At 37.2% G+C, this 15717-nt stretch overlaps 1 protein-coding gene across 6 annotated transcripts in view; it reads left to right on the forward strand.

Moving 5' to 3' along the window:
• LOC5570536 overlaps window positions 1-15717 on the forward strand; it is a 640253-nt gene that overhangs the window by 547639 nt on the left and 76897 nt on the right. For all 6 annotated transcript variants that reach the window (XM_021840763.1, XM_021840764.1, XM_021840765.1 and 3 more), the window contains exon 4: window positions 15287-15444. In XM_021840763.1, the coding sequence (XP_021696455.1) occupies window positions 15287-15444 (158 nt within the window). The remainder of the gene's footprint in view (window positions 1-15286; window positions 15445-15717) is intronic.

Here is a 15717-nt window from a genome sequence, read left to right on the forward strand (position 1 = left end):
TTGATCGGAATTTTGGCATAAATAAAAAGGAATCTATGACATTTGGTCGAAAGACATTTGGTTGAATGACATTTGGTCGAAAGTACATCTGGTCGAACGGACATTTCGTCGAATGGACATTTGGTCCAAAAGGTTTAGTTGCAACAGGAAGCATATCTCGCGTTGAGTATCATACAGGCGTATCTGCAGTGATCGATTTCTCTTCATTGATTTTCTCTTTACATTATTACACGAAATTCATTCGATTTTTGAAACATTTTACGGTTCAGTACGATGAAGGACGGTGAATACTATCTACTGAGTCAAAAATAGCAGTTGAAAACAATCACCCGGCCAAGCAATTAGCTTAAGAGAAAATCGATGAAGAGAAATCGATCACTGCAGTTACGCCCTTATGATACTGAACGCGAGATATGATATTTGATCGAACTGACATTCCGTGGAAAGAATAGTACTTGAATCTTAATAGTAAAGGAAACAAAGTTTCCAATTAATTCGGTATTAATCGGTAATTTTACCAACAATCTATATGCGATTAGCAAAATTTTAATATTTCATCCATCATATTGATCAACCTCTTGCTTTGGATTATAGCTTCAACTACAAACTCTGTTATTCACCCGAGGTCATCAACACTGTAAGCAAAGCCATATATTTGCTTGAGGAATTTTATTAAGCTTAAAGTCACAAAAGGTCAATTGGCCATAAGTAGAGTTACCGACACCTAACATTCACTTCGCCATAAAGGTTGGCCTTGAAGCAAATTTTTTGCTGCCGTTTTAAATCTTCTTTTCAGCTTTTGAAAATCTTACCCACGTCCGTGAGCTGCAAGATCCGGAAGACAATGAAAGAACCAGAGCACTCTATTCGAATCCTTCCTTCAGATGAGCTGATCTTCATTACGAAGAACGATGGCATTTCAAAAGAATAATAAATAAAGAAAATATTATGTTCTCATCGTTGTGTAATAAAATAAGTTGTTGAGCAGTTTTTCAAAGAATGATGATATTTCAAAAGAATAATAAATTCACTAGAGCTAAGTATTGCAATAAATGTACAAAAAACAACTACTAAAAAGTTCATTTGAATAATCATTGAAATCATAGATTTTGACTTCGAGAAATCCTAGATTTTGACTTCAAATTACAAATAAAAAGATGTATGAAATTTAATAATAAGCCTACATAAAATGTCTCATTTTTTATTCTACAACAAATCTGTATCATTAGATTATTAAAAAGAACACGTAATCTAATCAACTTTGCAAAACTTAGAAAACAATAATCAATTTTACCAAATGATCTTTCAATATAACATTTTAAAATAAGCTTCCAATCAAATTAACGTTCATTCGACTAAAATTAATGTTTCAAAGCCATTCGACCAAATGTCCTTTCGACCAAATGTACTTTCGACCAAATGTCATTTAACCAAATGTCATTCGACGAAATGTCCTAAAGCCATAAAAAGATGTATAAAATTTAATATAAGACTACATAAAATGTCCCAGTAATTGATTCAGATTATTCAACAGAATACGTTATCTTAACAACTTTGCAAAACTTAGAAAACAATCAATTTTATCAAATGATCTTTCAATAAACCATTTCAAAAGTAACCTTTTAACCAAATTTCCGTTCCGTTCATTCGACCAAAATAAATGTTCTTAAGCCATTCGACCAAATGTCCATTCGACCAAATGTCATTTGACGAATGTCCTAGACCAGACCAGTTGGGTATAGAACCTTGAATTGTCTGCCTGTCTGCATAGCTATTTGAAAACGATTTCGATAAAATGTATCAAAAGTTCCAGCAAACGTATCCTGTCTCCCTACCCATGGTAAATTATTGCGAATACCAGCTAAAATACATTCCTTGGGACAACCTATGACTTTGATAACTTTGATAAGTTTATAATTAATTCAATCAATAATGATAAGACAAGAGAATTTAGTTATCCGGTGTATCGCATGAGATGAGACGAGCTAACTTAGGTGACAAAAGTTGACGTGTATCCATTTAAGCTCTTTGCGTTTCACCTGACTTGCAAAATAAGCCTGAATGATCAATCAATTACCCGGGTAGAGGTGAATAAAAAAATAATGGTAAAATAAGAACAAATTTTGCAATCATATCTGCTTTAACCATTATTATGTTATTAATGTATGATATAAATATATCATCAATAGAAAAACATACAATCATAGCAAAATTGTCATTGGTATGTTATACTTGAAAGTCATGTAATAACTAATCAATAACAAAATATACTATCATAATAAAATTTGTTATTTGTGCAAAAAAAATACTAAAAAACATTAATTATCTAAAGAATAACAAACATCGCCATTACAGTAAAGTATGTCATTATTTTGATATTTTAAAACTTTATTTAAATAATTCATGAGAACAAAGCAACATCAAATTTTACCATAATAGCTCATTTTACTATTCTTATGATATTCATTGAATATTGAAAAAGCATATGTTTTTTGCAGGAAAGCAATAAGTTTATTTTTCAATCATGCTAATTTTAGGTATTAAAGTCAAAGAACTAAAATTCCATTATTTTGATCTACTCGTGAATAGCTTATTTAGTTATTATTTTGTTATCAATATCTAAATAATAACACATTTTGTTATTTACGGTTGCTTACATTTTTGCTATTATTTTGTTATTACAATGGCAAAATATGATATTATTTAGTTTTTATGCCATATAAACTTAGTTATTATTTTTGTTATTTTATCTCTTATTTCAAACAAACAAAGAACAAATTTTGCTATTCAAGTATTCTATTTTAATAGTAAGTTTTGTTATTATTTTACAATGCTCCTCTACTCGGGTAACGTCAACACCGATGATCCTCTTGCAATCGGTTTCGTTTAAGGTGAAGATTAATCGAAGCCAACCTTCAAATTTTCAAGAGCACAAATCTGTAGTACCGAACATCCGTTTGCGCTGAAAACTTAATCGAATGGTCATCACCAGCTAGTGACCAATCGATTAAGTTTCCAGCTTAAACAGATGTTTGGTTCTCCAGATTCGATTTATCTTCACCTTAAGAGCCTTGGCGATTAAGTGGAATCCCAAAAAATCGCTTGAAGAAGGAATACACCAATGCAAATTTCTCTCAATTTTTTATATTATACTGTTAGCATATGCAATCTCCAAAAAAAGCCCCTTCAATACATGTTTTTCCTATTGAAATAATTTGAAAAATCCATATTTAACTAAATTTTGTGTTGACCAAATAGCATATGCTTTTTGGAGCAATCAAATATTTTCGACCAAATGTCCATTCGACAAAATGTACATCCGACCAAATGTACTATCGACTAAACGACATTCGACCAAACGTCATTCGACTAAATGTCATTCGACCAAATGTCATAGGTTCGGTGAAAAGGGTGCTGTGCTTTTGTGCCCCTGAAGCTAGGCAAATTTCATGTCACAGATAGTTTCCGGATAGTTTGTTTGATCCGGAACACCACAAATTTACGCCAAAGTAACTAATTTGTATCCTCACATCTGTGCCAAACCTATAGGAATGCGTTCTACTGAACTATTATGTTTGATATTTACTATTCGAGAATTGAAACGGCTTATTATAGAACAATTCTATATCCGATTCTTAAAGGAATTTAATCTGAGTGGCCACCTCCGTATACTAAATGGTGCAAAACTCTACAAATATAATGTTAAAAAACAGTACAGTACCAATTACCCAGTAATCCACCGGAATAACTTCAGCAATAGGAATATTCCCGAGTTCCTCTGACCTTTTGGAAACTAGATATGTGTGCCGGTATACTGACAAAAAACATGTTTGAATATGTTAAGTTTTCGTTGATCAGTAAGGCGGCATCCACAAATTACGTAACGCTCTAGGGGGAGGGAGAGAGTAGGCTCAAGCGTTACGGCTCATACAAAAATTTGAAATTTTTCATACAAAAAGCGTTTCGGAGGGGGGGGGGAGGGGGTCCAAAATTTTCAATTTCAACGTTACGTAATAAATGGACGCTGCCTAAGGGTTTTAGTATTTTTGCTTTCACTCAGGCCTATACGGGTGAACTACTCCAGGTATTTGTTCACAAATTTCTGTAGGGTTTTTATAATTAATTGAAAAGCAGGCTCTGTTCTAGTAAAGTCGTAACGCTAGGAAGAAAGAACAAGGAGAAAAATGGGCTAATTCTACGAGTGGCGTGAGGTGACAATTGTCGGTGCCGTATGGTGAGGTGACAATTCTCGACTCGAGTGAAGTGACTCGCCGTGTAAATCAAATGGAGAGTCACTTCACTCGAGTCGAGAATTGTCACCTCGCTATACGACACCGACGATTGTCACCTCACGCCCCTCGTAGAATAAACCCAAAACTCATTCTACTACTTAAAATCAAGATAGCGTCAAAATCCAAGATGGGCGCCAGAATTGTTCACTTAAATTAATACTCTTATGTTTCACTCGACTCAAAGAATACATCAACGATTGAAAACTTATTTCTTTGTTGTACAATACCTTATGTTTGAATTTATTGTACTCGCGATATAAGTCAAAATTGTAGAACATAATTTAGAAAATCGTTCATAAATCATTGCTCATCGAGTTTGTGAAGCCTATCTTATTCAGTTTTTTCTCAGCTTTCTGATAATGAATTCAAAACGAGCGGTGCACTGGTAAAATAGCGGTGTTTATGACAAAATTCAACATGTCGGCCAAATTCAAAATGGCCGCCAAATTTGTTTTACCTTCAAATGAAAGCTACATCCTTCCTCTATACGATGTCACTAAGTTTGCTATGGGTTCTAAAATGGGACACATCACGCGAAGAAATACCTACGATTTATCAAAAATGGGCTTGAAATTTTCAACTTACACAAATTGTTGAAAACCCCGAACACTTCCACTCACCACAGCAGAACAACGTTGAGAATCTCTGAAACTGGAAAACCCCCCGAAGGGATTTGTCGTTCCGCTTCGGTCTCCCAGATCAAGCCGAGCCTCTCCCTGAGGTGAACTTGCAACAGATCATCGTTCAGCAAATCCATACACACACACGTCGTTCTGGAAGATGATAATGTCAATCGTGACATAAAGCTGTTACCTTTCATAATAAAATGTACTCATCTGTACCAATATTCTCCACATCCGATCGTCATGCAAAGCTTCCCAGCTTGTCGTTGCAGGGAACGACTAAATCGCTACATTTTTACGACAAGACGCCCCCTTTCCGCTTTCCCGCGCCTCCTGAGGATCACTTCCATACGTTTATGTCTATTTGACTTGACTATTTTACTGGCTGGCAATTGCGCGATGACGGTTTACACAGCCCTTCTTCGCTGCGGGGCGCTTGTCGACAAGATTCTAGACCGCATCTCGCTCTGTCTATTGTGGGGGATTGTGTTTTCGCTATCGTTCGCAAAACATCCCCATTCTGAGCGTAGACGATCGATCTTCTTCTCGAGCGAGCATATACCTACGATGCTCCAGGTGAAAGGAAGAGTTGCACAAGTTGTAGATGAGATGATGTAAAAAAGTTTACAGGATGAAGCTATCTACAAGAGGGTGTAAATCATTCGCATATTTGCTTGGAGTAATCCATTCTTAGTAATGATTTCGTGCTAGTGTTTTACTGAATATTAGTTGAATAGTTCAGAACTTCTGACAAGTAACTAAAAAAATCACATAAATGTGTATCAAAATCATCAGAATTTCAAAAGGTTGAATCTTCTATGAAGCATATAAGTGCTTGTCATAGGTAAGACCTTAAAAACAGCTTATGATTCAAAGAAAGGAAAATCACTAACAGGATGTTGGTACAATTGCCTTTAATAGCCTGTGAGGATTTATCAGAAACACGTTACTGAAAATAAAATAAGGTACCTTCCTTAGACGAGTGGTTTGAGTCCGCGACTACAAATCAAAGCCATGCTGAAAGTGTATGGGTTCGATACCTGATCGGTCCAGGATCTTTTCGTATTCGGATAGTAGTTTACGGAACATGTTTCAGAATGATGATTTTTACAGCACGAGTCGTAAATGTATCCTACGAGGCTTGCAGAACAGGATAATAACAACGAGTGCTGTAAAAATCGAGTTCTGTAACAAGTATCGTACAACATTTTTTGCAATTTCGTGGAAGACCACTTGAGGGTATCAGAAATTATATCGGAATGCATTCGCCATTATTTTAAGATTTCTGAAAAATTGTTTTGTTATGATTATGAACAGTTGCGTAATGAGAAAGCGTTGCGTAATGAATCATTACAGCGCTGGTTTCAGTTACGTAATGACTATTCCCGCACTTCAGTGCAGGAAAGTAGGCCGTTTCATGACAGATTGGCTTGATGAAAAACAGCCTATTACGATGAGAAATTGCAAAAATACATATTATACTTTTAAGTATTGATATACAAAACATTGTAATGGAGTGGTCCATCCTTATAAATTTTCTTCTGGCAAATGGCACTCTTGCTAATACCATACAACTTCAAACTATGCCAAAACAGTCATAATAGAAAGCAATCAGCGTCACGCCCAGCAATCAAATCTGCACGGCACTCACTTCGAAGATGACAAGCCCTTTACGCAACTTTTTGGGGTCACCCAATTGCACCCACCGTTACGATGATGGGTGTCCCGCCTTGCTAACGCGATCGATTAGATCATTCGTTTCAGCCACTTTCATCGGACTGCTTGACCTGATGGGCCTGGCATCGTGACATTCTCGAACACCCGAACAGAAGAGCGCCGTTATGTCACTCCATCAAGAAGCGCTCAAATGACGACGGCACGATCTTCGAATCTCCTCAAAACGACGCAGGAGGAAGATGACACTCGCGTTACTCGCGATCGCGCACAGCAAAACATAAATTTTCATATCTCGTCATTTGAGCTGTACATCAGTTCCAACGTAAACATGGTGTACAACTACTTTTCTTAAACGTTTAGATTCTGCCCACGATAGTTGAAAATCGGTGTTTGGCATTCGATAGAAACGGGTTGCCAAATTAACAAAAAAATATGTAAGAGATGAATTGGGATTCGAACCTTGGTTTAGCAAGTGAAAGCCGCGTCCGATACTTCTCGACCGAATTCACTCTTACCCAATTGATACATAACCAGAAATTATTTCAGCTTTTTAATTTATTTTTTACTGTGCTCTTTACGAGCTGTGAAGTGCACGCTCATTACGCAAAATAAGCAAAGCAAGTACTTAGCGCGGTTGTTGCTGGGCTTGATTACAGCAGCCCGGCAAAGTTGGACGGCCGTGTCATTAACTTTTGCACACTCTCACCTTTTGGGGGAGATGACTACACGGTGGCGCTGCCGGTTTACTCCCGAAAAGGCACACGCGCAAAGGTTTACGATGCAAATTTGATAGCCCTAGTTGTTCTGTACCATTCTGATGCAGATGAGCAAAGAAAAAATGCGGGGCAAAAGGTTAACAGTTGCGATGTCACGGTGAGCAGTTTAAGTGCGTAGCGAAAAAAGGTTTCTGTGGATGCCTCTAACTAACGCCTTTCTGCACACGATGAGGCATTCTTCGTGGTCCGTTATTTTTTGGCTTTTTCTCTCAAATACGTAGATGCCCTCATATGTTTAGCGTTGGAAACAATTTATTTCTCAGCTATGGGCGCTTTTGACGGTTCCTTGATAGAAACCTCAATGTTTCTATTGGATCCTTGGCTTATTCTTTTTTTTTTTTCATAGTAAAACCCTGATGAATAAGTTATCGATTCTTAGCCTTTCCCACTAACATTTTTGGCGGACTATCCGGGAGATCCATGCCGGATTGGATTCTAATTTGAATCAATGAGATTCCTGACACAGATCTTGGCTTTTCTCTTGGCGAAATATTGGCAAATCTCAAACATATTTTTTTTTGTATAATTTGGGAGAATTTTCTTGTTTTATTTTAGGTAGCTTAAAATTGGTTTGAACGATAATCAATTGATATGTTTTTTTTTTAATAATCGGTACATATCTAAGTGACTGACAAGATATATGATTTCTCTTCATGATCTCCGACAAGCAAAACTTCTTATCAGATTACTGCAGTATTTTTTTTAAGTAAATGAAAAACCTAATTTAGTACTATACCATTTAATTCCACTAGAGTTTGTATCCTTGGACAGATACGCGTATTTCGACCTCACCTGTAAGGCCGGCTTCAGTGTCGTGTACTAGACTATGGATTACTTATAAAATTTTCATCAAATTTCTGACCGAATGAATGATTTCATCCTGTCATCCATAACATAATTAAATAGCAATATAGTATCAAATGTGACAACAGATTTTTGGAAATTATTTAAGCTAAGATTGAGATATTCCAAATATTTTCAACTGATACCACGCAAATTTCTGGTGATCTTTTTCCCGGAGAAAAAGGAATTAGATTTATTCATGTTTGCTGGTCTCGCAATCAATTATTCTAGAAGAGGATTTCTTTATTAAAGTTTATTAATTAAATGTTATTCGTGATAGCATCGCAATTTCAATAATGCATTATTTCATACTTTGAAATGTTTTTTTCCGATTCTTCAATATACTTCCCGTGCAGAAATAGCAACATATGATTCGAATCATATTCACAAAGCTTTGAAACAAAAATATAAACCAATTAAAGGCTGTTTCTATTCCACACACAGTTAAACAAGAAATCTGGGTCACCTCCATAATTCACTTCAGAAAAAAAAAATCATAACAAAATTGCGCACACGTGCACTATGTCTGCTGCCACTTTGAAGCCGCATGATTTATTCCCATACTCCAATTTGCGGAACACTCCCTACTTCCCAGCTGTTTCTGGTTGCAGTCGTCAGTCATTACCGCACACGATCGACTGCTGGGCACGGGCCGCCAGGGTGACGTTTTACTTTTATGCGCACCCCGTCAAATGGCAAATCCGTCCGCCCGCACATAAAAATCGATCACCCGCACAACGCCACCCCACAACCGCACTGAAATGATCCCTATCATTAAACCTCCCTCCTCGTTCGCAGTTGCACTGGTAGGGCACGCCAGGGCGACCTTTCGCACCTCGCGATCTTCGCCATCTCGATCGTGGGTCTAAGGGTATGCCATATTTTGAATGATTCCGTCGTTTACCATTCGAAACGATTTTTTTGGTTTTCCTGTTTAATTTCGTCGAACTGAAAAAAAATTGATGAAATTTTCTGGTGATCAACGAAATAAAACGGAATTAGTTTCGCGAAATCAAAGGTATGTGATATTTCGCCCCCTAAGTTGGATTGCTGACAATAACAATATTTTACATAATTTATCTTCGAGCTGTTTAGTGGGATACCTATAAATGAATGAAAAACCGAATTTGGTACTGTACCATTTAATTCCACTATTGTATCCTATTACAGATATGCAAATTTCGACCTCAACTGTGAGGCCGTCTTCAGTGTCTTGTACTAGACTCGACTAAGCACATGACACTGAAGACGGCCTTACAGTTGAGTCCGAAATACGCGTATCTGTCTAAGGATACAATAGTGGAATTAAATGGTACAGTACTAAATTCGGTTTATCCTTTATTTATAGGTATTCCACTAAACAGCTTGAAGATTTATTGTAGTAAATTACTGAAAAATATGACTCCTGCAGCTGCAATCTTCTCATACAAATAGTACGCAATTGTAAGTACTGCCTGCAGATTTTTACCGTCAGACTTGACAAGTTCCGCAATATCGAGCGTTTTATACCCACTCACAGCCTTAATGAATTCATAGAAGCCTTTAAAGGTTTCATAGTAATTTACAAAAGATTCCAATGGCATCTAGTGAGTGTTTTCATAGGTTCCTTGTGATTTCCATGGGATTTCAGTGAGTATTGTGGGAGTTACCAATAGGCTCGTAGAAGGGTCCTGGGTTTCCAAACGTAATTTTTGAGTTTCCCAATGTTTCAAAAGCCATCACAGTGGATTCAGATGTTTTTTTTTTTTTTGAGAATTCATCAAGAGGTGTCTTCAATTATTCTTAAGGTGATCATAGGGTTTCCAGCGATTCGATATCATTTTCAACATTTTCCCTGTACATCAAAAGGAGTTATCTGAGGTTCCTATTTTAAATGTTAATTTAAAACAATTTTAGGGTGAGCTCCAAATGACCCATTCCCTCGAATGCCATTTCCCCGAATGACCCGTTTCCCCGAAAACTGGAGCAGTTGAAATAGGCGCAAAAATAGTTTTAAGTGGCAGGATGGTGAATAAAAAGAACGATAACCAATCAAAAGAAGGAGGTATTTGTTCATTATCGGCTATACACATGTTGCCAAAAATGCTGAAGACGGTAAAACTCGTAAAAACCGCCAATCAAATAAAGAAGGGTGCACATGAGATGACCAGAACGTTCACCACCCTGAAGTGTATGAATATATGACAATTATGAGTTCCAAAATCTTTTCGGAGAAGTGAGTTATTCGGGGAAACGGGATATTCGGGGAACTGGCATTCGGGGAACTGGCGTTCGGGGAAATGGCATTCGGGGAACTGACATTCGGGGAAAAGTAGCACAACCCCTGAGAAGACCTCATGACTCTCTTAGAACATATAAAAGCATTATGAGCGGCCTTGAAAACTTCTGTAAACTCGTTCCATAGGATCCGAAAAGGTTTGTCAGTGTTCGTTAGTGATTCCCAGAGCTTCCAGAGGTTTCTAGGAGTATCTAACATGATGTCAGGTGTTACCCCTGGGGTTCCTAAAGCATTCACAGTAGCTCTCCAAGAGATTCCAAGAGCTTCCAGTGTTTACCAGTATGCCCCTAGAAAGGTCCTGGTTTTCCGAACGGAGTTTTCAAATTTCTCAAAAGTTTCGAAAGCAATTACAGTGGTTCCAAGAAGTTTTTTATTAGAAATTTCTAGGTGTTTTAAATATTTTTAAGGATTTTCTAAAAGTTTCCAGCGTTTCAAAGAGATTTTCAACAATTACCTTACACATCGAATGAAGTTATTTGAGGATCCTATTTGAAAGTTAATTTAAAAAGTTTTGTAGGGACAGACCTCATGAATCTCTCAGAACATATGAAAGCATAATGAGCGGCCTTGGGAACTTCTGCAAATTCTTTTTAAAGTCCTTGGAAACACTTTGGAAATCCTTAGGAATCTTGTGGAACCCTCTGATAACCTTTTGGCAACGTATTAAAAAGCTCTGAAACTTTATTGAACCTCCTTTGAGAACCCTTTGAAAACCTCTCAAAACTGTAAAATTATTTGGCACTTTTGGACTTTTTATCTCTAAATTCTATTTGTTTATGAATCGTTTATTTAGCTGCCCCATGAGATCTCCATCAAAACTTATTGAAAACTCTATGGAAAGCTTTGCAAACTTATGAAAAAGCTTTGAGCACCCCTGGTTTGGAAACTCATTCGGTAAATTATCCTAAAACGAGCATATTATGGAATCTTTTTTTTTTGTTTTTTTTTTTTCATGATATGATTTTGAAATTCTTATCTGCTCGGGAAAGCTTGCTTAATGAGCTAAATGTCATTTAACGAGTTGATTCAATTTAGGAACTAATCAACTTTAAGAACTTCCGCATTGTTTCGTACCTAAAGGTTCCGGTGAAGAAAAATTAAAAAATCAGAGTGGGTTGTACAAGACACGACCGATTGACGTTAACTACGCCATATTGTTTGTTGCATGTTGATAGTTTCTGATTTCAATTCCGTGACGATCCATGATTTCTTCATAATGAGCATGAGCATGAGAATGATTGACCGCCCGCAGTTGCTACGATCCATGATTTCTTCATAATGTAGATTTTCTTGACTTTTCAATACGATATAAGAAAGGCAAAACTGATAAAATTGAATATGATCACTCTGAAGAGAATCGCTCTAAACGAACTTTGCGTCCTCAGGATAATACGTTCCACTCAAACCAGAGTACCTCAATACACAGGTACCGGATTTCCGCAAATGTTTATGTACTGTGCATTACGCGATTATTTATCGCGACGGCGATCTCGAAAACTTCTTAAAATGCTAGTAGATATTTTCCAGAGCTCTAGCGAAAAAGTCCATAAAGTTTCTAACCAGCTTGTAAGACTAGACAAGACAATACTGAAGGTTTCCCATTCGATGTTGAAGGTTAGTTTCTCATTCGAACCATGCAAAAGGGAGCTCAAGTTGATTTCCCATGCCGTATAGTCAGGGTCGTATTTACAAATGTGGGGGCCCGGTTGCCACAGTTTTGTGGAGGGCTTTCAACCAGGAAACTTTATGAATGGTATGAAACTGCTTGAAAACAATTTTCCTTATGAATGTTCTAAGTAAGGTTCAAATTACCGGAAACTACAGTCAGGTCTCTTATTAGACGCTACCATCCACTTCACTCCCACCGCAATTTCTCAGCCGTCTTCCAATCGATTCCGGAGGAAACCGACAGGCAATAAGCTAATAGTATGTGTCAGTTATAAACAAAAAATCAACTACATCCTATTAAAATCTGCTGAGACATTTCCGTGGGAGGAAAGGAAAGTGGGTGGCTGTGTCTTATAGGAGAGCTGACTGTAGTAGATTTGTAACTGCATTAAAAACCCTATAAATGCAAGTGAGTTCAGAAGTTTTGGTCAATGTATCATCGGCAAAATTGATTCTGAGCGAGTAATGGCGCTTAAGCCAAGACTCTAGAGCCAGAATATACAGAGGAAATACCTGTGTCCCATCCCAGAAAAAAGAGCACAGCGATGAAGTGTGCAATAACATTCTTAGCGATTTGATGAAACTCTTAATGAAACGGTCGGTACGGTTGTCCCCGTTTCTTCACTTATAAATTTGAAAATTTTTCGCTCATCATGTTATTTATTTGTGAACAATCTGATGTTCGTCAAACTTTCAATTATCTTTAAATCCAAGTCTGCACAGTGGCCCTGGCCATTTAAATGTTTGTATCATATTGTATGCGATATGCTACAAATATAAATATCGACGAGAATATACTGGAATCATTTCCAGTATTTCCAGGATGCTTTTCAATATTGGCTGTGCAAGTACTTAGATAGATAGATGTATTATCGGCAAAATTGATTTAATTATTACTTTCGCGGTTATTACTAAACTTAAGTTGTCTCATATTGTACTCACGCTTTTAATTCAAATTTTTGTACATATTGATTGAATTGTAGAGGTCGATGTGATTCGAAATTTTTTCATATGTTTACGTCTAACATTTGCCTTCATTTGTTTGGTCCAAATCGGTTTTGATCCTTTGTAAATCTTCTTGAGTGTAATTGATTCTACTAAATCTCATCCAATGAATGTTAATGTTTTTATTGGTGTACCGTTCTCACTCAAACTCCAGATGGCTTCTTATTTCGGGTACTAAGCTTTATACGCTAAATGTTCTATAATTTACCATGCACAAGTTCTCAGTTTTTATCATAATATTTTTAACAATTTGTTTTCCATGAAGACCTATTGAAATGGACTATGCCCAACAAGCGTACATGGCTGAATTCAAACACCTCTTTCACTTTTCGTACTACATTTCACAAGTCAAGAGAATTTGAATCAATATTTATATTTATAAGAAAACGTTTGAAATAAGCATCATGAAATGGCCACACAATCATACAAAATTAACGTGTTTTCAAAGCTTGATAATGCTTAAGAATATAAGTTTAATCAATTTATACGCTTTTTGCATGAATTTTGCATCGCTTAGGCCTCAAGTGTCCGTAATATTTATCAAAGCGGTAGACCTTGAATATTACATTGAATGTTTTCAAATGTTTGTAATCACCTTAAATCTTCCAAATCTGTCAAATTAGTTCAAAACTTTCCGGAGTCTTTAATTGTTTGTAAGAATTCGATTTTAAATATGTTTACTCATAATTTGAGGTGGCCCCTATAATGTGGAGGCCCGGGGTCCACGGCAACCTTGTCTTCCGCTCTCCTTTGTAAATACGGCCCTGCCAATAGTGAAGGAAACAAAAATATGTTTTCTTGAGACTAACTAAACAAAAATAAAAATGTATTCCTAGAAACAATGATAAAATTTCGTGAACAGTTGCGTTCCGTATCGACATAGAAAAAAACTGCGTATCGCATACCCTTATGGTGACCGCCTTCGGTGGTAGTACAATTTTGATTTTCGATGACGCATTGCGCCGTCGTGTCGGTTGGGTGTCAAAATTGGCGACTGGAAACAAAGTTGGACGTTGTTGCACGGGGTCCACATGTGGGCATTCGGTGGGCAATTAATTGACCTTGATGAGGGGTGAAAATGGGAGTGTGAAACCGTTAGGTGATGGCGACCTTCACGTCGAAGTTTCGTGGTTAATTTAATTAGATCAAGTGAGTGGTGGCATGTGAACGACACCGGTCACAACTGAATTTTGAGGTGATTGAAGTGAGGCGTGGAGAGTACTGTAGAAGTACACTTTTGCGGTTAGGTTGGGTCTTTCATTGGTCACAAAACCTGAAGGGTGATTTTAAACTGCTCATGAACAAGGCTGTTGATTGGAATTTGCTATTAGCAATATATTTTGAAAGGGGAATTTTGTAGGAGCGGTCAATCATTGAGATTCCGTGAGAAGATTGGTTATAATGACGATTTGGAAATTGAAAGTTTACATCAGAAGGCCTGTATGAGGAATAAGGCTGTGGAAGAATACAAGTACTTGGGTGTTACAAAATGGAGCATTGACTCATCAAAATTCACGCATAAGTGAATTTAATTAAGAACAAATTAGGCATACTCAACACATGTTGTTTGTGTTGACAAGGTATAATTTTTGAAGCAAATCAAAAGCGTGTCTGCGTAAGAATGCAGGCGGTTGGAGAGAAAGTTTGAAGAAAGATTGCTACACTTGTTCGCTTACTGCAGGCCGCGATATAAAGATATTACGGGACGGTTTTTTTTATATTTTTTTTTTCTTATCGAACACTAAAGATAATACGCCAGATGGTGTAAGGATACAATGATTATGTAAAAAATGTATTTAAAATTTATTACAGGTAAATCTTATATAAATCAATTACGAGCTGGAAGAATAATTCAACGAAATAATGATCGCTACATTCTTTTGTTCAAATACCTGAGAAGGTATATTAACCAAAACCTCATAAATCATCCAAAAAACACACTCGCCATTAATTTCCCCCAAAAATTGCCATTAGCAAAAATCCACTTATATTCCCTCCATTCTCACGCACATCCATATTATCTCACCGTTTAAATTCCATTTAATAACCATCACTCAATTAGCATCCCCAGCGGTCATCATTTTCTCATACGCTACTCTTCTTCTCTACCTCTATCTCTCGCAGGAACACATCCAGGAAGTGCTGGACAAATGGACACAGATCGACGACGAGATCTGGGCAAAGGTAATCGTCTTCGAGCGGAACCGCCGGGTGGCCAAGGCCTACGCCCGGGCCCCGGTCCTCACCATCAACGGCTCGGACGACGGCTTCGACGGCATGAGGTAAGTCAGCCTCCTCAATGGTGGTGGAGACGACTCTGATGATTTATGGATCATGCACTATTAAAGTGCGATTAACACTTTTGCTCTGACTCGGCTCGACTTGGCGGAACTCCAGCGGAAGATCCAGCAGGGCGAAATGGGTTTCGGTGGAATTTTGATGCAACGGCGATAAATTTTCGGATGGGGCACAGTAGTCTCGAGTTAAATAAAATATAGTCAAAAAAGGGGTCCAAATTACCAAAAAGTTCAAAAAATCAATCTTCAATATCTTTC

The sequence above is a fragment of the Aedes aegypti genome, chromosome 2, assembly GCF_002204515.2.
Source record: "Aedes aegypti strain LVP_AGWG chromosome 2, AaegL5.0 Primary Assembly, whole genome shotgun sequence".
Lineage (NCBI taxonomy): Eukaryota > Metazoa > Arthropoda > Insecta > Diptera > Culicidae > Aedes > Aedes aegypti.